Source organism: Agrilus planipennis, unplaced genomic scaffold, assembly GCF_000699045.2.
Source record: "Agrilus planipennis isolate EAB-ADULT unplaced genomic scaffold, Apla_2.0 scaffold112, whole genome shotgun sequence".
NCBI lineage: Eukaryota > Metazoa > Arthropoda > Insecta > Coleoptera > Buprestidae > Agrilus > Agrilus planipennis.
In genome coordinates, this window is record NW_020438886.1 from 781,136 (window position 1) to 804,169 (window position 23,034).

Sequence of the window (23,034 nt, forward strand, 5' to 3'; positions counted from 1 at the left end):
ACCGTATTCAGATAGTTATAAATTGCAAAAAAAGTGTAGGAAATGCTTTTCACCCATGCTTAGCTGCCTTTCGAGAAATAAAGTATGTTAAGTTATTCAAAAATTCGCTGTGTTATTTTTTAATACTTTATTGGAAATAATAATAATGCAATTTAATTTTTCATGTTTATGTTTATAACAATAACAAAACTTTAATATATTTTTGAGGTAGTGCATTCCAAAGTGGAAGATTTAAAATTAGATGGAAATGAGAAAGTAGACATAATAATATCAGAATGGATGGGTCACTACTTGCTTCACGAGGGTATGTTGGATAGCGTAATATATGCTAGGGATAATTTTTTACGCCGAGAAGGACTCCTCTTTCCTGAAAATGTCACCCTATTCTCTTCACCCTGCAGGTAATTAACATGCATACAGCGAAAAAATTTACTAATTTCATTATTTTGTTACAAGTATTCCATCTTTGAACGAGTCATGGGCGAATGTGAATGGGGTCTCAATGAAATCATTTGGAAAACAATTAAAAGAAGCGGCAATGAAGGAACCCCTACTGATTCAAATAAATCCAGACGATGTTCTCTCTGAGCCTGAATCAGTTCTTTGGCTTAATCTTCATGACGTTACATTAGAAGATTTAGAATCAATTAATTTTAGACATGTTACTTCAGCATCAAAGGATGGACGTTATCAAGGGATTTGTTTGTGGTTCACATGTACATTTCCCTATTATTCCACCGAACCAGTCATTTTATCTACTGGGCCTGATGATCCAAAAACACACTGGTTACAGACGGTAATTAGTCTACCTGTTGATGTGGATGTTGAGAAAGGAACACCCCTTGCATATGATTTGGTTTTAAAAAGATCAAACACCTCCCTTAGGAAGTATACTATTGAAATGACCATGCTGGATCCTGAAGAAGTTGAACACCCTATATACTGCGGATGTCATATGACAAAGTGCATTTTAGCAAAAGCTGTAATAGAGAAGTATGACCATGGAGATTTTTCGATGAATTAATAAACAATTATACAAAAGTGAGCACAGTATCATTTGTTATTTAATTGCTTGCTGCTGATGAAATAGTAAATAATTATTTACTGAAAAACGAAAAAGTTTCTTTAAAAATATCTGATATAGACGTCAATTTGCCAAACTGTGGTAAAGGAATACATTAACTAAAAAGAGACATCCTAGTTGCCACTTAAGACTAACTGAGAATATTTGCTTCGTTTACATTTCATGTGGGTGTTATCACGTTAATAATGTATATTTTTTTTAACTTTATGCCTTAATTTTAACCGTTTGCGTTATACGAATATGCTGTGGTTTTTAAAATGATGACTTATGGTGTATGAGCAACGAAAGAGCGCTAGTGAATAACGTGAAAATGGAAAGAAAAAAAATAAATAATTCTTAAGAAATTTTGATTCCCAATTTTATGTAAGTCCATATTTGGTAACATTTTGTTATTTNAATAAAATGTGATAAATGACGTAAATTAATTTAAAAATAAAAAGGAAACAGTTTGAGAAAAAGTATCGCAAGTAACTTAATTTACCTTGGAAAGAACTTGTAAAGACTACAATACGACAAAAGTGTAAATATGCAAATGTTGTCGCATTTGAACTTGCATGGATATTGCGATAAATAATTCGCAGAGTTACTTTGTCGAGTTCGCGCTCCATTGTTCGGGATTTTTTAGTGGCGCTCAGCAAAATTTCAAGCGTGAACATACAACTACATAGCGTCGTGTTGACAAGGTATAAATATCTGTACAAAATGTGTAGGTAGGTAGGATTATAAGGTAGTCTGTTCAACATTGACAGTTAGCAAGTCTGGTAATATTTGTAACTCTTTTAGGAACTATAGGTGATACAAGGGGAAAATTCCTTTACGAAAGTTAATTATGTACCCGCTACAAAAATATTTTTTGTTTTTTTTTTTAATAAGATTTCACTGGTTTTTTAGCAATACAACAATTGATATTCAATTCAACCCAACATGATCTTCTTAATAATTTTTTGCCTAGTTAATTATCTTTAAATCGAGATCGTAAGGGAGAAATTTTAAAAGAAAGACTAAATTTGGTTTTTACGTCAATAAAAGAAAAAAAATTGAACAAAGTTCAGCGTTTGAAAATTTTGAGATTTATGGAATAAAAAAAATAAAATTACGTAATAAACAAAACGGTTATCTTTCGATTCGTATTTTTATGAGCTTTAGTTTGATACCCAACATGAAGACTTTAAAACAGAAAACGACTCAAATTATACCCCAAAAATCCTTAAATTGGGGTCGTGAAATAACATTTACGTGATATAGGGTGAGTTTAGTTTACTATACTGACATAAAGAAAAAGATTTTTTATTTAGACTTTCAAAATTTTGAAAATGTTTTTGAAAAGGGCTAAGAATTGATAAACAAATTATAAATTTTTAAATCCGCTGTTTTGTGAAGATTCATTTGATACCCAATATGATGACCTTAAAAAGTTAATTAATTCATAAAATTAAAACTTAAATTGGAATCATGAGAGAGAAATTACATAATCACTGATCAGAAATGAGTTCGGTTCGATATACTGGCAATGAAAAACAGCAAATCGTTTTTAACATTCAGATATTTCTGTCGGTTTTTAAAATTAAAATGATTTTCTGAAAAAGTAAATCTTAGCCAATAACTAGAATTGGCGATTATTACGTAAATTTAACAGTCGATTACATACCAGATTATTTTGAAAATGTTTACCTTCGCATTTTCTCAACCTTAAAAAAGAAGAGTTTCCATTTCTTACCAATCCACGCCCGGTACATAATTAACTTTCTTAAGAAATTCTAAAGCAACTACTTTGGTAAAGTCAAGATACAAGAGAGTAAACAAACAGATGTGTGATGGAGTTTCATCTCGTTGTAACCAAGCAACAAATAAAAAATATTGTTTATCTACAATTTATTTTATAATTAAAAATAATTAACTTTTTTCGAAGCGATTGAATCCTTGACTGATAAAAATTGATAATTTCCACTTACAAACTATTTTACAACTTGCTAGGGACGTATATTTACGTATATCACTACTGAAGCCTACTTTTGTGTGGCCTTGCTGGTCTTTTTTTATAAGAAAGTGATTGACCTACTGGTGTTGTTTGGCAGTACCACGACCATGTGCGTCCCGCGTCCTTCGCCCGTAAATCATGCAGCGTACGTTTCGTCTATTAGTTGCTCTTCTTCTCCTTCTTCTTCATTAACGACTTGAATACGCATACGCACGCATTTAATAATAAGGAAGAAGAAACAGATGACAAGAAGAGCAGGCAACAGAAGACATATATACGTAAGAGAGTTCCTTCCTCGGTTCGTGATTACAATATTCGCGATTCTTCGAAGACGTGGCACCCTCTTGATTACCAGCACCGCGTTGGGTGGTCCACAGTGTGGCCGACCGTCGTGTGTGGTGGAGACCGCCACTGCCGCCGCCGCCAGACCATCTCCTTGCCCCCCACGTACCTCATTGGCAGTACCGGGCGCTTATGCTGTGCTCCAGGCCTTCGTCAGAACGACCATCTACCCTTCGATGTGCTCTTTGCTCTTCGTGTTCTTCACAGCACGCAGCAGCATCAAGAACGGACTTGATTCCACTCATTGTGGTACCTACGCGAAGAAAAATGATTCACTACCTACTATCATTTCTATTCTAACAGAGAACGAATGTGGAGCGTCAACTGAAAAAAAAGATGTTTCTTTTTTTTAATTTATTTTGCGTAATTCTCGTAGCTTTTGAAAATTTTGTGAAGTACGTACCTAATTAGGATTCCACTTACTTGATTGCCTGAATCCTGAATAATAAATCATGCATTTAATTTGTGGTGTTCCCTCATGCAATATTAATTGAAAAATAATTGTTTAAATAGCCACCAACTTCTCAGAAATAACCAAAACCAATTTGCTGATTTCTGAGAATGACGTAATAAATTTTCTTTTGCTATAGATAATATAAACAGCACTCTCAATAAAACCGCATGAATATTATATATTGATTAACACTAATATCGAAATATGAAAGGATAAATTAATTTATTGTAGGTATCCACTTACCTTTAAACAGAAGAAAGTTGATGCTACTTTAAGTTTATTTATTATATTCTTTTAAAATTATAAATTAATAAACACATCTATACAAACAAAAGTAAAATTATAGTTTTATTAACTTAACTAGGATGAATTTCTTTAAGCTTTTTTAATTAGGATAAAAAGACTAAATGACATTAAAAACTATAACAAATTGATTTCTAACTGCTCGCGAGGAGACAGGTAAGTAGAAGAACGTTTTAATTAATTAATTAATTTATTTATTGTTATATTCATTTGTACCTAACAACAGTTCACCTATTTGGCAAATATGTACACAATAAGTAATAGAACGATTTTCTTATAATATAAAATTACNTGAACGGTCATCGGTTGGATCAATAAATTAAGGCAATATACAGCTGCAGACTCCTCTTTGGTCACATGTTACAATCCTTTCAATTGACCTCTATGTTACGCTACTGGACAAGAACAAAATATTTCCATTTGTTTTGTTTTCTTATCCAGATAATAACTACACTACTTTTTAAAGCTATAACCGTAAAAAAAAACAAAATAATACACTGTTATATAATACAAAAAAAATATTTTGGGAGTTCCGCATGAAAACCTTGCTGAGCTGATTGTGAACAATAAAATGTGATAAATGACGTAAATTAATTTAAAAATAAAAAGGAAACAGTTTGAGAAAAAGTATCGCAAGTAACTTAATTTACCTTGGAAAGAACTTGTAAAGACTACAATACGACAAAAGTGTAAATATGCAAATGTTGTCGCATTTGAACTTGCATGGATATTGCGATAAATAATTCGCAGAGTTACTTTGTCGAGTTCGCGCTCCATTGTTCGGGATTTTTTAGTGGCGCTCAGCAAAATTTCAAGCGTGAACATACAACTACATAGCGTCGTGTTGACAAGGTATAAATATCTGTACAAAATGTGTAGGTAGGTAGGATTATAAGGTAGTCTGTTCAACATTGACAGTTAGCAAGTCTGGTAATATTTGTAACTCTTTTAGGAACTATAGGTGATACAAGGGGAAAATTCCTTTACGAAAGTTAATTATGTACCCGCTACAAAAATATTTTTTGTTTTTTTTTTTAATAAGATTTCACTGGTTTTTTAGCAATACAACAATTGATATTCAATTCAACCCAACATGATCTTCTTAATAATTTTTTGCCTAGTTAATTATCTTTAAATCGAGATCGTAAGGGAGAAATTTTAAAAGAAAGACTAAATTTGGTTTTTACGTCAATAAAAGAAAAAAAATTGAACAAAGTTCAGCGTTTGAAAATTTTGAGATTTATGGAATAAAAAAAATAAAATTACGTAATAAACAAAACGGTTATCTTTCGATTCGTATTTTTATGAGCTTTAGTTTGATACCCAACATGAAGACTTTAAAACAGAAAACGACTCAAATTATACCCCAAAAATCCTTAAATTGGGGTCGTGAAATAACATTTACGTGATATAGGGTGAGTTTAGTTTACTATACTGACATAAAGAAAAAGATTTTTTATTTAGACTTTCAAAATTTTGAAAATGTTTTTGAAAAGGGCTAAGAATTGATAAACAAATTATAAATTTTTAAATCCGCTGTTTTGTGAAGATTCATTTGATACCCAATATGATGACCTTAAAAAGTTAATTAATTCATAAAATTAAAACTTAAATTGGAATCATGAGAGAGAAATTACATAATCACTGATCAGAAATGAGTTCGGTTCGATATACTGGCAATGAAAAACAGCAAATCGTTTTTAACATTCAGATATTTCTGTCGGTTTTTAAAATTAAAATGATTTTCTGAAAAAGTAAATCTTAGCCAATAACTAGAATTGGCGATTATTACGTAAATTTAACAGTCGATTACATACCAGATTATTTTGAAAATGTTTACCTTCGCATTTTCTCAACCTTAAAAAAGAAGAGTTTCCATTTCTTACCAATCCACGCCCGGTACATAATTAACTTTCTTAAGAAATTCTAAAGCAACTACTTTGGTAAAGTCAAGATACAAGAGAGTAAACAAACAGATGTGTGATGGAGTTTCATCTCGTTGTAACCAAGCAACAAATAAAAAATATTGGCGATTATTACGTAAATTTAACAGTCGATTACATACCAGATTATTTTGAAAATGTTTACCTTCGCATTTTCTCAACCTTAAAAAAGAAGAGTTTCCATTTCTTACCAATCCACGCCCGGTACATAATTAACTTTCTTAAGAAATTCTAAAGCAACTACTTTGGTAAAGTCAAGATACAAGAGAGTAAACAAACAGATGTGTGATGGAGTTTCATCTCGTTGTAACCAAGCAACAAATAAAAAATACTGTCAGGTTGGACGAGGTAGATCTAGATTTGTGGAATGAACAGGAAATGTCTTGTATCACGTGATCGCTATGAGGATCACCAGGAGCAACAACGAGCCCACTTTGTTATTGTTCATTGTTTGCGAGAGGGAGTTACCACTGTTTTGCGTGCGGGGGTTGTATTCGTCTCTTATCACATTCGTATCAATGTCGCCAGGAGGTTCCGTTGGCTCTTCGTGTATCTTTTTGTGGAAACAAAGTCGCGCCATATTGTTTTGGATCTAAACATAAGAAAAAGATCGATAAAACCAATATTAGAACACAACTATTATATATATCAAGTCGACCAAAACAAGTATTGTTATAGTAATGAAACAATTGTAATAGTAATATTAATCTTGATAACAATTGTTTCTAATTCTTTAACTGAAGAGAGCCCAAAAAATTGTAAACTCCTTGGAAAAGGATAATCTAAAATATTGGATCGATATTGTTTTCCGGGTTCAATGTCATGGTCCATGGAATTTTGAAGTTCCAAATTGATATCAGCACCTGCCAAATCACCACTTATCCCACCTTTAGCAAGGAACTACGAAATTCTATGAATTACGACAAAACAGCCCGCAAAACAATATCGAATTGATATACGCCAACTGTGTAAAACTGAAAACTACAAGATACTGTGGTGTGCTAATAAACGTCTATAATCCAAAATTCTTAGAAAACGATTCGAAAAACTTCACTTATTAGATGAACCCAAAGCTAAAGAAACTATGGATTCAATTTCTTTCTCTTATTAGAAAGTGTAAAAGATCAGAAACAAACTAGGGTTGTAAATATTTTGATATCAAATGATTGATGTTAATTTTACATCAATAAAATTATTTGCAACCCTATTTTGGCTATAATATTTCACGGCAAAGAAACTATTTTGGCATCAGTGTCTTTTTTCCAATTAAAACGGGTGACAAAGGTAAATAAAGAAACATATAGAAGAATTATTTGTTGCNATTTATATTAGTTAGGATAAGGATAAACACAGGAAAGAAAGGCAAAACGGGAAACTATGTATAAAATTATATTATCTTCCTAAATAGATAGGTATGCTAAAGGCGTCCTTCTTGATTACCCCAAGGTACTTCAATTGTCTCTGGAATGGCCAGCGCCCCCCAGGAAGGTTCTAACGTTCCCTGGGGGCGTTATTGTTCTTGTTGGAAATCTATTTTGTATTTTACATTTGAAATAACAAATCAGAAAAGTATTTGCATTTTGTATTTAAATACTTTTAAAAAACCATTTTGCACATCTCTGGTCGGTTGGAGTTGCTTACCAAGAATTAAAATTTCATTGGTTTAGTGTTTAAAAGATTTTTTGATCGGGACTTAATGTGTTTTGGGGCTTTGGTGATGGTGGAATTTAATAGAAAGCCTGCCAGAACGAAGACATGAATCATAGACCATAGTGATTTGCACAGCTACTGCCGGGTACCCGGTTATCTGGTATCCGACAAAATTACTAACCGATGCATCTCTAATTTAAAACTTATTTCATATGTAGTCATATTAAAATACTTATAACTGCAACACATATTTTTTTATAAGATTAACTTTTGATAGCACTGTACTTACTTTTATGTTGAATAGAAGTTACAGCAAAAAAAGGCGCTTGTCTTTTCAAATCCAAATAAATTTTAAAAGTAAAAAAGGTAAAACTAATATCTACATGTGCTATAGGTACATCGTGGTGCAGATAACCCAATCTCAATGCGTTTTTTGTTTTATTTAAATACTAACACTAACTAATAGTTTTTAGCCATTGTTGATGCAAATTTCTTTAATCTGTTGTGTTAGAATCAGCCATATTTTAAAGGTTTTTGTGATCGTTCTTTTTAAGTTTCAACCAACAGTTTTTACATATTTCTCCTGCAGAAAACTTCAAAATTCAATGAGATTCGTCTTAGTTATTGAATGAAGAGTTCATCATCCGAGAGGAGAACAATTTTTTAACGTAGTTTTTTTAACAATACTTATGTATATTTCTCGAATAGGAATTTCGTGATATCTATATATTTCAAATTCCAATTTGCTCAATTTTATTATCTACGTTTTTCTTACCTGCACGCAATTGAAATCTTCCTGTCCATCGCATTTGCAAGTCTTTAGCTTGGCCGCCTTGTCTTGCCGTCGCAAGATCGAGATCGAGTTTCGACATCGATTGTTGCACTTTTTCCCGTGAAACATCGACTTACAATATCGATTGTAATATTCAAGTGCCGCAGAACACACGGCGTCCGCGGAACAAATCCACTGTGCTACACGACAAGACACCACGGAATCGTTAAGATTTGCCATGGTCACCGAAGGTCTACACACTTCCACTCGACGCTTGGCGTCCTCGCAAGATTCGTCGCTACATTGGCACTGAAATAAAAGTTTTAGATAAGAACAAAGTAGAGATCTTTATGTAGTACAGATAGTGTTAGTATTTTAATGGTATTTACAACAGTCGTGGCTTATATTCTTTAATTATTTATAATGATATTTTATTTGCATTATATAATGATAAGAACGACGGCAAAAAATACTCTTTGTTACTTAATAAAGCGCTCCAGTCGTTATTATCCCCGACGCTAGGATGGTGAGGTGTCTAAGCCCGCGATTTTCAATTTTTTTTTGGTACGGAATCCTTTTTGACTCACTGTTTTTTTTTTTCAAAACCGTCTCGATAAAAAATAAACTGATAATAATTGTATGTCTAATCATGACATCTTATGTTGAAGTCTTCAATTTGAATTTTGAATTCAAAATTAATGCTCAAAAATTGAACTTCAGCGTCATCCAATTGTTGAATTTGTTTTCAGTGTAAGCGTGATCTGAAAAGCTCGTCTATTGTCTGTAAGTCTATACGAATCGAAACAGGTCCCGTGATAACCTTCTTAACGACTGCAGGGTATATTCATCATCAGTTCTATCCAAAGGTCATTCAAATTTGAATCAGCTGATTTGAGTTTTTGTTTTTTTTTTTTGAGAAGACGAATTCATAATATCGATCAAATTCTCATACTCCTTCACATTTAGCAATGATGGTTTAGTCTGATTTGGGAAAGGATTCTGAACTCAGTGACTGTCTTGTAACTCCTCAGGAAAATACTCGTTCAATGGATGTTCATTTACAGTTTTATTATCATCTGAAGTTACTTGCAAGTAAGTCATTTTCTTCGAGTATCCTATTTAAAAGATGAAAGCATTGGTAATTTTTTTATTCGATAAATTAAATCTAGAAGCCAAAGTTTTTCTATCCTTGGAGGAGATATTTTGTCTCTCACTGTAAACATCTTCGCGACCTATTGATTGCGTTAAGTTTATCAAATATATCGGTCAAATAAGCCAATTTCATTATGCGTTTTTCGGCATTCAGTAGTTCGACATGACTAACTTTTCCTCTTGAAAGCCATCTTACTTCCGTTTGTAAATGAAGTGACTTCCTATATCTTCACATGCTTTTTAAGAAGCTTTGACGACAATACATCTGTACATTTCTACTACAACAGTATCAGTACTCTTTTTTATCATAAAATTAATTGTTAGGGTAAAGCCTATTGTTATTGGTTTGATAACAAAAAATATGTCATTGTTACGGTTAAATACAGAACGATTACTTTTCGCAGAATTTTGTAAATTTTTGTTAGAACAAAAAACCTCTGTGACCCTTCCACGGGACAGCAAGGTTTCACGGAACACCCCTTGGATACCGCTGTAAGCGCTCTAGTGGATTACCTTGGAGCTTCTTTATAAATCGAAGCTATTCTGGGTTTGTTCCAAGTCTAATTGCATTGCTTCTCATTACTCTTAATTATTTGCGTTTCGACAGCTTCATGTGATAGAAACTTTTCAAAATCAAAATTAGTAAAATCGTATTAAAGATGCACAATTGACCTTCCACTTTTTCCACATTGAAACGGAAAGGAAAGTAAAGTGACAATGAATTGAATATTTTAGCAAGTTTTTAGTATTTCTTGTTTTATTTTGGGGGGTGCTCAATAGAAAATCACCCCACGTGCCAACTCATACTACGCCGCCACTGTATCTTTTCGAATTTTCAGTGTAGGTACACTAAGGATCATTAATTTTTTATGATTCATTATTATGGAACGTTCATCTAATTAATTGTCTTTTCTTCACATTTCCCTACCTCCCTCGCTTGCGTTTAGTGACAGATAGCCCTTTGTCCCCCATTACCAATAAGAGAGTTTGGTAGCAGTATATAAGCGTAGGTGGAAATGAGTGGTGAAAATTTTTTTTTAGTTCGAAAATGTTCAGAATGTTTCAGGTAGATAGACTTATACTAATAACTGAGTAGTGAAGTGTGCCGGTGGGTGAAAAATGTATTACAACCACGACAGAATGAATTGGAAATAGAATTTTCCACTATTAATTACATGCTTTTCCCCTGCATCGTCGGGCATTTCTGCAGATGCAGTGTTGCACCATTCACGTCTAAGAATGTCATGTGTAGCATTAAAATTGCAAAACATTTGAAAGTGAAAATGGGTTACGTTATCTAATAAAAATAAAATGTTTTTTTTTTTAGTTGGTTCACAATACATTGTTGGCACGAGGTATACATTATGTATAGTGATAGTAAATAAATCGTGGTACATTCACTATAGGAGTAAATTGAGATCATTGACCGTAACCAGGACAAGTAGTACTCAAAGATCAAGCGACTGATCTAACTTTCACATTTGAAAAACGTTTTCCGCTACAGATCAGTCCCATTTGATCCGCCCATCAGGATGTAAAGTAGAACTACTACATACATGTATACCTACTTTCTATCATCAGGAAACTTTAAGCAATTTATAATGTATTACAAACAATTCTTGTATGATATAAATAATATAAAATTGATTTTTCGAAAACGACTTTAAGGATAATGCCATCTCATTTTCGGGACAACTAGATACAGTTTGTTATTCTGTAGTTTTAATAGGAAGAGTGAAACCCTGTCATCCTAAGATCCGGTTGGTAATTTTATATGTTAAACATACGTGTACAGGTAACATTTTATTGCCTCCTGCGGGAGGAAACAGGAAATTTGACAGAGACCAAAACCAAAATGTGCAATTCAGAATTCACATCGATATTCTTGACGAATGAAATAAGTTTTTTTTTTAACGTTGTAGGTTTGTATGTACGCAGTTAGTCGAAGTCACTGACAGTAGGTCAGTGTTGAATAGTAGTTATTACAATTGTGTTTAGTACGGTAGAACATTATGACATGAAACTAATGTCAATGGTCAAATTGAACGGTCATCGATATCCTCAGTACAGAGATTAAGAGAAACTGGCAATGTACTCCCAATGTTTTTGCGCGATTGAGAAATAATTTTAGTAGAAGTTTTAAAGCCTCTCTTCTACCTTGCAGTTTTAATTTCGAAACACTTTTGTACTTCTTGGAATAACTCGTCAAGTTGTTGTTGTAGTTTTCGTACAATTCTTTTTGTCCCTTAACTACGCTATTATACTCAACATGAGCTTCCCTAATGCGTCTATAACTAACACCCTTTTGTCACTTATTTCAGAAACACTTTGCATAAGTGCTATGCACCATCGGTCATATTCATCATCATAAGGTCGTCAGTCCTAACACTGGTTGGACACGCACCTCCACTCTTTCCTATCCTGTGCTAATCTTCGCATTTCCCTAGAACTAGAACAACCCATATCCTTAACTATTTGCAAACAATAATCTAATCTAGGTCTACCTCTACCCCTTCTAACATCCGTTTCTGTCTCTAATATGTCTCTGACTACACCTTTATGCCTGAGAAGTGGTCCTACCAACCTATCTCGCCTATTTCTTATTGACTTCCACAGAGTCTTCTGTTCTCCTATTCTTTCTAATACCTCTTCATTTCTTTTCGAATTTCTAAATTAACCGTTCCCGAGCATAGAAGTGACTTTTTTTTATTGAAGGCGACACGACCCTGCGCTATCCTCTGCTTTATATCCTTCTTTTACTTCTTCTGTCCTGGCTTATCTGACTTCCTAGATACCGGAAATCAGCCACTTCTTCTAATTTCTCGTCTCTTATCTTTATACTCGTTCTTTCCCTACATTTCTTCCTTTACAGTATTTTTGTTTTACTTTTATTTATTTTCATACAGTACTGTTTTGTCAATACCGCTTCCATTTTATTTAATGCTATCTATAACTCCTCCTTGCTAGATGCTAATACTGGTATATCATCTGCAAATCTAAGCATACTAATCTTTTGTCCTTGTATATCTATCTACAGTTGTACTGTCTTTGATGATGTTGATCGTATCTTCGATGTATAGATTAAAAAATATCGGAGACAGGGTGCACCCCTCTCTGACTCCCTTCCTGATATTTACTTCTCTACGTTGCTGCCCCAGCGCTATAACTGCCTGTTGCTCTTTATACAAACTAAGTATCACTCTTCTATCTTTGTAACTCATCCCTACATTTTTAAGTATATTTAACATCTTGTCCCATTTAACATTGTCAAAAGCTTTTTCTAAATCTATAAGTCCTATGTACGCACTCTTTCCTTTTTCTATCGTTTTCTATCTCTGTTACCCATAAAGCTAGAATGACCTCCCACGTTCCTCTATTTCTTCTGAACCCAAATTGATCTTCCCCTAATAGTTCTTCTGCTCTTTTTTTCATCCTCCTCTGTACAATTCTAGTTAAGATTTTTGACGCATGGGAAGTTAAGCTAATTAATAGTATTACCATTCATCAAATTTGTACGGGTTATACTAACTAATAAATAATCATTTATAACCCCCTCCTCACATCCATTTTTCTGCTCAATTACCTCAATTTTCGGGCAATAGATATTAAAGTTAAATCTTTAATTTAGGGAGCGGGGAATAGTTAAGACTCCTTAAACCCCATCCCGTTTGAATGTGCGCTTCATCATTAACATTTGAAGCTGTATTTATATTTAGGTTTGTACTTAAGCGAATATTTGTCTTTCTTTTAAAACGCTCCATTTAAATGACAAGCGGTCATCAATCACCATTTGCAACAGTAAAAATAACTTTGCCCCATAATTGGCCCGCAGTAACGACCGTTGTACTTATAGATAAATTAGAGTGTGTGTGTGTCTCCCGGCCAAATGCAATTAGGATTTAAATAGCGAGAGCTATGTAGATGTTTACGATGGTTGGCTGCAATCGAACGGCCGATGGCTATAAGATACATTGTTTTCGAGGCATTATCCGATTGAACTCAGAAAAAACTACATTTGTGTAACAACCTCTGATTTCTGTTGTAAGTCTAATGGCAGTCGTTGTAAGTCGTAAAAGAAAACTAAATTCATGTGGTCCAATACATACAATGCGCCAGGTTTTAAAATTCTTCCCGAATTTCTTCTCTCATCGAGTGTCACTGAGAGAGACTGTCAAAAAAACTGTTAGCGTTTCTGAACGAGAGACTCGAGCCGCTCATAGAGAGATTCTCATTTCGTATCCAGTCTCTGAACGAGAGACTCGAATCTCTCAATTTTTCACTTTTATTCATTCAGTCTCTCTGTGAGAGACTCGAATCTCTGAATTAACAATTTTATCGTTCGAGTCTCTCATACAGAGACTGTGAGAGATCCATAAGGACACCTAGGCAATAACTGAGAGACCGTGAAAGACTGTGAGAGACGCTGAAAGACTCTGAGAGACTGAAATTTTTTGTCTAGGGTTTACATTTATGAAAATAATTGGCCGGAAACCCATGGTGAAACATTATTATAAAAAATAATAACAAAAAGACACTTGGAGAAGTTTTAGTAAATTTTATTACGAACTCGATGTACATTTCGCCTTCTTAGGGCATCTTCAGGATTATAATTAAGTATCAGTGGCGGATCTAGAATTTGCAGTAGGGAACAATGTTTTGTTTTTTTTTTTTTTCGGGGGAGCCTACAGGCCCCTAGCCCCCCTCCCCTTTGATTCGTTACCGTTCAGTACAAAAGTTTCGGTTACAATATTTTTCTTAATACTAGGGCGCTTAGGAAGTATTAGCTTAGGATCTAGGAGGGAGTTTTTACCGAACTCCAGTTGACCATTAGCTAGTTTTTGATTAATGAAATTGCTTTTTTTATTTTCAAAATCTCGTATCGATCTAAAACTTTACCTTCTTTTAGATGGCGGAACAATTTAAAATTATTTTTGGAAAACTAGCTAATGATCAACTAGAGTTCGGTAACAACCCCCTCCTAGAACCTAAAGTAATACTACCCAAACGCCGTAGTATTTAAGAAAAATATTGTAACCGAAACTTTAGTATGTACTTACTAATACTCCTGAAGATGTCTTCAGAAGGCGAAATGTACATCGAGTTCGCAATAAAATTTAGTGAAACTTCTCCAAGTGTCTTTTTATTGTTACTTATCTATACATTTAATTGATTTAATGTTGCTTCTTCTATGCATGTCAAGGGTGACTTCCGATGGTGCAAGACACAAAATTCGGACTAGATGGGCAGTGTTCGCGTTCAGGCTCATTATCATCTTGCTATGCTACTGCTTTTTGTATTATTCCTACTATGTTGATTTTGCTACTTTAGTGTGAATTTGATTTTGAATTTTGGCTAGACAAGAACCAAAATTTCAAGAGTAGGATGTATAGGTTCTAGTGCATAGAAGTATAATCTTGATTTTGACTTGTTTTTTGAGAGAATAATCTACAGGGTGGCGGAGATCACGAGAATCGGTAAGGCACTCTGATGCATAATACTAGGATGTGGAAGGCAACGGGAAACCACCACAGTATGATCCCTAGTAAAACATACAACTATACAAATTAAATGATGACGTCCTCTGGGGTAAACTAGTCCCCCATTCGGATGTCCGGGCGGGGACTACCTCGGCGGATGTCATTAATAAGTGTAACAGGGGAAGGTACAATATTTCACGGGTCGGAGCGCGTAATGTTAGGTCAATGACGCAAGTAGGGAAATTAGAAAATTTGAAAGTTGAGATGAATAGACCAGATTTAGATATAATAGGCAATAGTGATACTTAGTTTGTATGAATAGCAACAGGCGGTTATAGAGCTGGAGCTACAACGTAGAGAAGTAAATATTAGAAAGGAAGTCAAACAGGGATGCACACTGCCACCATTACTTTTTAATCTATACAGCGAAGACCCGATCAATGTCATTAAAGACAGTACAACTGTAGGGATAGATATATTAGCATCTAACAAGGAGGAGTTAGAGATAGCTTTAAATAAAATGGAAGCGGTATTGACAAAACAGTATTGTAAGAAAATAAATAAAAGTAAAACAAAAATAATGGTATGCAAAGGAAGAAAAAGTAGGGAAAGAGCGAATATAAAGATAGGAGACGAAAAATTTAGAAGAAGTAGCTGATTTTAGGTATCTAGGAAGTTAGATAAGTCAGAATCGAAGGAGGAGTAGTACGGATATAAAGCAGAGGATAGCGAAGGGTTGAGTTGCCTTCACTTCACTTCTATGCTTGCGAACGGTTAATTTAGAAATTCGAAAAAGACTGTTAAAGGTGTATCTTTGGAGCGCTACGCTATACGGGTGTAAAACATGGACGGTGGACGTGGCGGAAAAGAAAAGGTTAGAAGTCTTCGAAATGTGATGTTATAGGCAAATGATTGTGGTGTTATAGGCGGATGATGAGAATAACGTGGGTAGAAAAGGTTAGAAATGAAGAGGTATTGGAAAGAATAGGAGAACAGAGGATTCTATGGAAGTCAATAAAAAATAGGCGAGATAGGTTGGTAGGACACCTTCTCAGGCATGAAGGGCTAGTCAGACACATATTAGAGGCAGAAACAGGAGTTAGGAGGGGTAGAGGTAGACCTAGATTAGATTACTGTTCGCAAATAGTTAAGAATGTGGGCTGTTCTAGTTTTAGGGAAATGCGAAGTTTAGCTCAGGATAGGAAAGAGTGGAGGTACGTGTCCAACCAGTTTTAGGACTGATGACCTTATGATGATGAGGCAAATGATGAGGATACCGTGTATAGAGAAGGTTAGAATTGAAAGAATAGGAGAACAGAGGACTCTATGGAAGTCAATAAGAGATAGGCGACATAGGTTGGTGTAGGACTCCTTCTCAGGCATGAAGCTCGAGTCAGAGACATACTAGAGACAGAAACAGGAGTTAACGGGAGTAGAGGTTCTAGTTTTAGGAAAATGTGAAGATTAGCTCAGGAAAGGAAAGATTGGAGGTGAGTGTCCAACCAGTCTTAGGACCGACGACCATTATGATGATGAATTTACAATAATATCTCATTGAAATGTGTCTACTTTTAATTTGAACTCAACGCTACTTCATTGTGATGTCTTTTCTGCTACAACACGAAACTGAATTGAACCTCGCCCGCGATTTAGTTATCCTTGATTTTTAATAATGCGGACGTATTCAGGTCAAAAATAACAACGCATACAAAAAAGGAAGTTGACTTACAGTCATTAGCTGTTTTCCTTCTTCCGTAGAGGTGAGGGCTATGAGAGAATTTTGACAAATTTCGGGACAATATGCGAGCTCGTTCATTCCTTGAAGCACAGCAGAACAGCCCATGACGTAATGCTGCAGGGCTTTTCCACAGCCCACTCTGTATGCGCACCTCATACGAGCTACCTCGCAGGACATCACTTCTTCATCGGCGTTTCTTTCTTGCTGAGCTGTGCTACCTGCCACGGCTGCCATTGCTGCTAATGACATCATGATCCACCACATGCCTGAAACAAAATAGAAACCAAATCAAAAATACGATACTATTCAACGTTATTTCGAATTAAATCTTTCTATACCTTGCCTCAATCTCTATAATTTGAGGAATAAAATACTGGTTTACAGTAGATGTTAAGAAAGGGTTAAGAGTTACGCATCCCCTCTTATATAGGGTGTCCTAGTTATAATAATTAATATTTATACCACAGATTCCTACGGACATTTGGAACATAAAATGTTATAACACTTTTGACTTTTGAAACAAAATAAAAAATTATAAAATTATAACAGTTTCGATGCCGGCCCTGCACAATCGCAAATTAATTACGATTGCCAGCTGATCGTAGAAAAATTCACCTTCAGTAGGTCGGAATCAGCTGCTTTTTGGGGTGATGTTATTGTTTATGTTTGGTATTAAGTTACGGATCAGCCGAAGAAAATGCACTCGCGTTAAGGTCCATTAGATGACTGAAACATGTTAGAAAAACTACGTACCTATCACAATCGAAAATCCCATGATCGTAAACTGAAGTGGACCTAATGTAGTCCATGACGTCGAGTATTATGTTATTTTAAATAGAAAAGAAATTTTAACAACTACGGAATAGTTAGAAGCGGTGCACAAACAACCCTCACCACCCAGCGTTTGGTAAAGGTTTGTAACATAACGTACTAGTGTACGAAAACAAATGTATGTGTTATGGTTGTAAAAGTTGAGACAAGATGCAGACCTACTTTGACCATTCACATGTGTTAAACGTTACTTTTGCCTGGCAGGGCTCATTAACCCCACGTGGGGTAATACAAGGATGTGTCCAGAAGGACCAAGTTGGTTATTTTGTTTTCATTAAATGTAAAAAGCTAAATATTGATATAACCTCGTATAATTACACTGCTGGAAGTGACTGGAATAAATACACATAATGTCGTAGTTTCTAACAGGTTGTTCAGTTTGCTTTGGATTGTTGTGGAATTTACTTGTTTGTTAGTGTTAGTTTATTTATTTAGTGGTCATTTCATAAAAGACTATTACAATAAGGACAATTAGTAGTGTGATAGTGCATTCTAGTAGGGTTCTTATTCAACCGTCAGTTGGTGGTGAGTTACATTACCAATGCCTATCGTATGATTCGAAATATTCCCGGTATCTGGGCCAAAATTCGAAGCAACCGGGTACGCCGCTGTCAGTGTTGCATTGAAGCGAATGGCGGACAATTTCAACATTTTTTATAAAAGGTACAGTTTTCTTTTTCATTTTTACCTTTTTTTTTACAAGATAGAAGTGCATTCTGTCTGCTTCTTCCCAATAGGTACTTGTTACATCCACACTAGATCAGCTGAGCGACGTTAGTCGCCTAGATCCAGGCCCGTAATGAAACAAATTGTACGTTCAAATTTACAAAGACGATTTACGAGCTCAATTGTCACTGGATTAAAAAGTTGTATAACACATTTTTGTTGTATTTTGTGTCAGGAAGCCATGGTTCTTTTTTTAATTATTATAAATGGGACACCCTGTATATAATACGTCCTGAGAGGAGGTCTGAATCAGCCATTGACGAAACGTTAGAGTGGCAGTTTCACTATTTTAAAATTACAATTATCAATGAAGGGAAATCGGACTACATACATAAAATCCGAAATTGTAAATGTATCATTTCTAATTTCTATGGGCGTACGACAGATTAAGTGTACCAAAAAAGTAAATTTTTTTTTGTATCAAAGGGCTCTTGAATTTGTATATACCATACGAAATAAAGATAATTACTAAAATATTCAATATTATTTATATGTAGTTTTAGAGTTAATGATAACAGACAACAATTTGTCATCCTTTATCATAGCAATTCCATTCGATAATTAATCTTAATTGTAGAAATTATCACATGTAGTCGGTAAATTAAAGACTAATAAGACACTTTCGCAGATATATATACGTACTTATGATTATTGAGCTGTCTGATGTTGTATAAACAAGAAGATTTAGGTGACTTAGAAGCACTTCAGTTTATTTTTATTTAATTATGACTAACGCCAATTCCCTTTGGCAACGGAAAGTTTAATAAACGCGTATTATTTATTGATAATTGAAAAAGGTTACTTTCCAAGCTGCAACAGAATTTTATTTTTAAAGAAAACTTACCTATAGTTACTTTTAGAATTTGCAAAGTGATGAGTGGACCAATTATTATTTTTAAATGATTCGAAATTAAATTGCTGCAGGACTACTCTTTAACTTAGAAACATTCCGGTTGCCCAATTTCGATCCGGTACCCAGCGGATCTGGCACTTTTTTAGGATCCAGTGCCAGCAATAATAATTAAATAAATATAACAAAAAACCTATCTAATGGAAAATGACAATTATTATTTAAAAGACTTTTTGAACTAGACTTAATGTGTTTTGGAACGTTGGTGAGGGTGGTATTTAATGGAAAGTCCGCTAGAACTAAGACATGAACCATTAACTATAGTACCCAGGTACCAAACCGGCAAAATTCCTTTTGGGATACTTAGTATATAAATATATATACCCCACGTAATTATTTTCATTTTTAGTGGAAAATTGATATGAAATTAAATATTTTCATTAATAAAAGGATTGGAAAGATTAATGTTTAACTATTTACGCGCAACTTTTAATCCCGTGTTCCTTGGCTAACTGAACATTAATACCACAGATAGACCAGACAGTGATTTTGCTAAATAACCGAGTACCTGGCCAAACAATCACAGTTAATGGTTCATGAAATTTGATTTGGTTTGGTATTTGGCAGATTTTCAACGAGAGGGTTGTATTGAAACCGTTGAAACTAGCCTATAAACATACTAATAAGTAAATCACTATCCGGTGCATCTCTACTTTAAATTAACTGCAGTGTAAGCCAAAGGCTGTTAGTGTACAGGTGCATTACCAAAAAATTAGGTATTTATGTATTTTTGCGACCCTATTACTAATATTATAATTTAGTGCATGTTGTAGCACATCTAACATTGAAACTACATCATTGATATTCCTGTGCAAAATTACCTTTTGTAATCGGTCGCGGTCAGGTTCCTAGCGAAGTAATTTGTTGCTAAATGGACCAGCAATTGCCTCATAGATTAGAGATTTATATTTTTAGTATATATTTCTATAATCTATGAACTACCTCTTCAGCAGTCTTTACTCTGTAATTCTAAGAAACAAACAAACGCATATACGATACATATACAGTTCCTGTAGACGCAATCTGCTGACAATTTGTCGAAATGGCAATTTTGGGATTATCAGTTGCTACTAATGGGTTCGCTTCTGAAGCCTGTTAAAATGACTCCTTTTGGACATGCTGTGACTCATCGTGACGTTACAATTTTTGGTTTTATACCCTGGTAAATTTCCTTCCTACCGCCGATACAGTAGTTTCACTTCAATAAGAAAATAATTTATATAAAGGAATACAACGTGTAATTATACAACACGCTACTGTATTATGCATGTATTATACGTATAAACTTTCCTCTTGAATTGTTCTATCTATTTCTCCAGCAATCTTTACTCTGTAATTCTAAGAAACCAACAAACGCATATACAATACATAAACAGTTTATGTAGACGCAATCTGCTGACAATTTGTCGAAATGACAATTTTGGGATTATCGGTTGTTAGATACTAATAGGTTAGCTTCTGAAGCCTGTTAAAATGACTCGTTACAATTTTAAGTTTTATACCCTGGTAAATTACCTTCCTATCGTCGATACAGAAGTTTCACTTGTGGAAAATGAATCAAAAATAAAGGATTAAAAATTAACATAAAATTGATAATCTAATAGTTATATTTGTACAACTTTAGGTACCATTATCTGGTAATACAGTGTTAACTGTTTTTGTTTTACTTACGATTAAAAGTGAAGACCGTTTAGTTTGGCATTAAAAGTGCTTACATCACGGAAAGGTCAATGGTACAGTAAATAATTAAGCGTTTGAGAAGGTTAATACTCTCTGACAATGAATACAAACATACATACAAATCTACAATATACGAACATACGAACATTTGTATTGTAGGAAATAAAAATAACACGCACAGTTGTAACATCCTTATTTATGATTATGAACAAAATATTAAGCTCGCCTTCTGAGACAAACGTGTTGGCTATATGCCACGCTTCCAATGTAATACTTGATTAAATTTATTTACAAAGCATCTATTTTAAGTAGCAATAATAATAATTTAAACACTTTATACAGAGATGAAGAAAAAATAGTAAATGTCTTGATCTTCCGAAGGGGGTGGGGGTAGGGAGGATCGAAAGAGGGTGGTCACCTGAGTGAAACCCCATAAAAAATTTGCGGTGGTCTCACCCACNGCTGGAGTGATCTACACGACATGCATGTCAACAAACTATAGTTCATGTTCAATATTACTTTAGAAACATCGTTTATAATGCAAGATGTTCTTGTATTTTTATTACCTGTCTGATATATATATATATATTTATTTAATCCACCCATATATGCAATATATTCAAAATATGTATTTCTTCATTAATTACATTTTATAATGCAAACCAAGTTACAGATATTTGAAACTGTCATATTGAAAAATTCTTGTAGGGAGCAATTATTAAAAATGCCTGTTGGTGCATTATTCGGAAGTACATCTACAGGTCCTGGATCAACAGGAGGCAATAAACACCTTATTGAAATGAGGGCCGGAAAAATGACTCAAAAAGGTAAGTTTGTATGTAAAAGCACCAATTGTAATAAAGTAAGACCTTGAAGGTTAAGTTATAGTTACAGGCCAATCATAAAGTATGATAAACCTCCTTGATGTGAACAATGTAAAGTTATTTTGTTCTCGGTATCTCTTAATTTGATTTCTAGTAACATACTTTAACACAGAAAAGGTTAAGGTTCAAACTAGGGAATTAAAATGTATAATTTATTGTTATTGTTATTATTCACTTTCCAAAATACATGGTTGTTTAAAATTTAAATGTTTAATATTGCATTATAAAGTGACGTTCTAAATTAAAAATGTTTATTTGTTTAATTGTACGAAGAAAAAAAAAATAATCAGGAAGTTTGTAACAGTTAATGTCACTACTACGATTTCTCGAGCAAAACTCTTCTCAATTTTTCCAAGAAGTATTGGAAGCTGTTCGAAATATTTTAAAATGTAAGTTTGCGGGGATTTAAATGAATTTAATTGGTTCATTTTCTTGAGGGGTGTAACTTATTTGAATTTTAAAGAGATGGAAGGAATAGGTCTGGCTCCTAGATACAATATGGGAAATCCCGCATAATTATAGCTGGACATCATAAAAGACCCAAAGTCCTAGACAATATGAGAATTGCCGCATGATTATAGCCAGACGTCATAAAACTATCCGTGTAATAATTTTCGGGAGCCGTCGTCACGTTTGCAAAAAAAAAATTGTTTTGAATTGAATCTGTAATAATTTCCTGGCTGTGGGAAAATTTCCCTGATATTCCCTGACTTTTCCCTAACAACAAATCAATTAATTTCCCGGTTTTCCAGATTTTCCAGAGTGTGGCCACCCTGTAAAATTTTTGAATTTATATTTAACTTCTCATTAGCGTGGAAAATATCACACAAAGATTTCATTTCTTCTTTCTGAACAATACACCATTGATGACGCAATTGTAAATATAAACAAACAACTGTTTTTTCCCCGGAAGTAATCGAAGCGTAATGAATTTTCAAACAATACTTTACTTCCTGTTTAGAACCATCAACGTTCACTAGACTTTTCTTACACTTAAAAAACAATCCCCGATAAAACAAATGAATATTTTTACAACACATTGTTCGTCGATACAATAATTAAAAGTTGTTATAATAAAAGTAATTGAATCTAAGGTTTAATAATAATGCC

General features: G+C 34.0%; 2 protein-coding genes across 4 annotated transcripts in view; one reads left to right on the forward strand and one right to left on the reverse strand.

Moving 5' to 3' along the window:
* The window catches only part of LOC108737054 (protein arginine N-methyltransferase 6), a 9,495-nt gene extending 8,450 nt beyond the window's left edge, over positions 1 to 1,045 (forward strand). The window contains exons 2-3 of the mRNA XM_025981670.1: positions 212 to 401; positions 457 to 1,045. Coding sequence (XP_025837455.1) covers positions 280 to 401; positions 457 to 1,024 — 690 coding nt within the window. The 5' untranslated portion in view covers positions 212 to 279 and the 3' untranslated portion in view covers positions 1,025 to 1,045. The remainder of the gene's footprint in view (positions 1 to 211; positions 402 to 456) is intronic.
* Positions 1,046 to 6,191: 5,146 nt separating this feature from the next.
* The window catches only part of LOC108737055 (growth arrest-specific protein 1-like), a 100,219-nt gene continuing 83,376 nt past the window's right edge, over positions 6,192 to 23,034 (reverse strand). For all 3 annotated transcript variants that reach the window (XM_018469717.1, XM_018469716.1, XM_018469715.1), the window contains exons 2-4: positions 16,885 to 17,159; positions 8,530 to 8,835; positions 6,192 to 6,696 (exon numbers count right to left, since the gene is read on the reverse strand). In XM_018469717.1, coding sequence (XP_018325219.1) covers positions 6,493 to 6,696; positions 8,530 to 8,835; positions 16,885 to 17,157 — 783 coding nt within the window. In that variant the 5' untranslated portion in view covers positions 17,158 to 17,159 and the 3' untranslated portion in view covers positions 6,192 to 6,492. The remainder of the gene's footprint in view (positions 6,697 to 8,529; positions 8,836 to 16,884; positions 17,160 to 23,034) is intronic.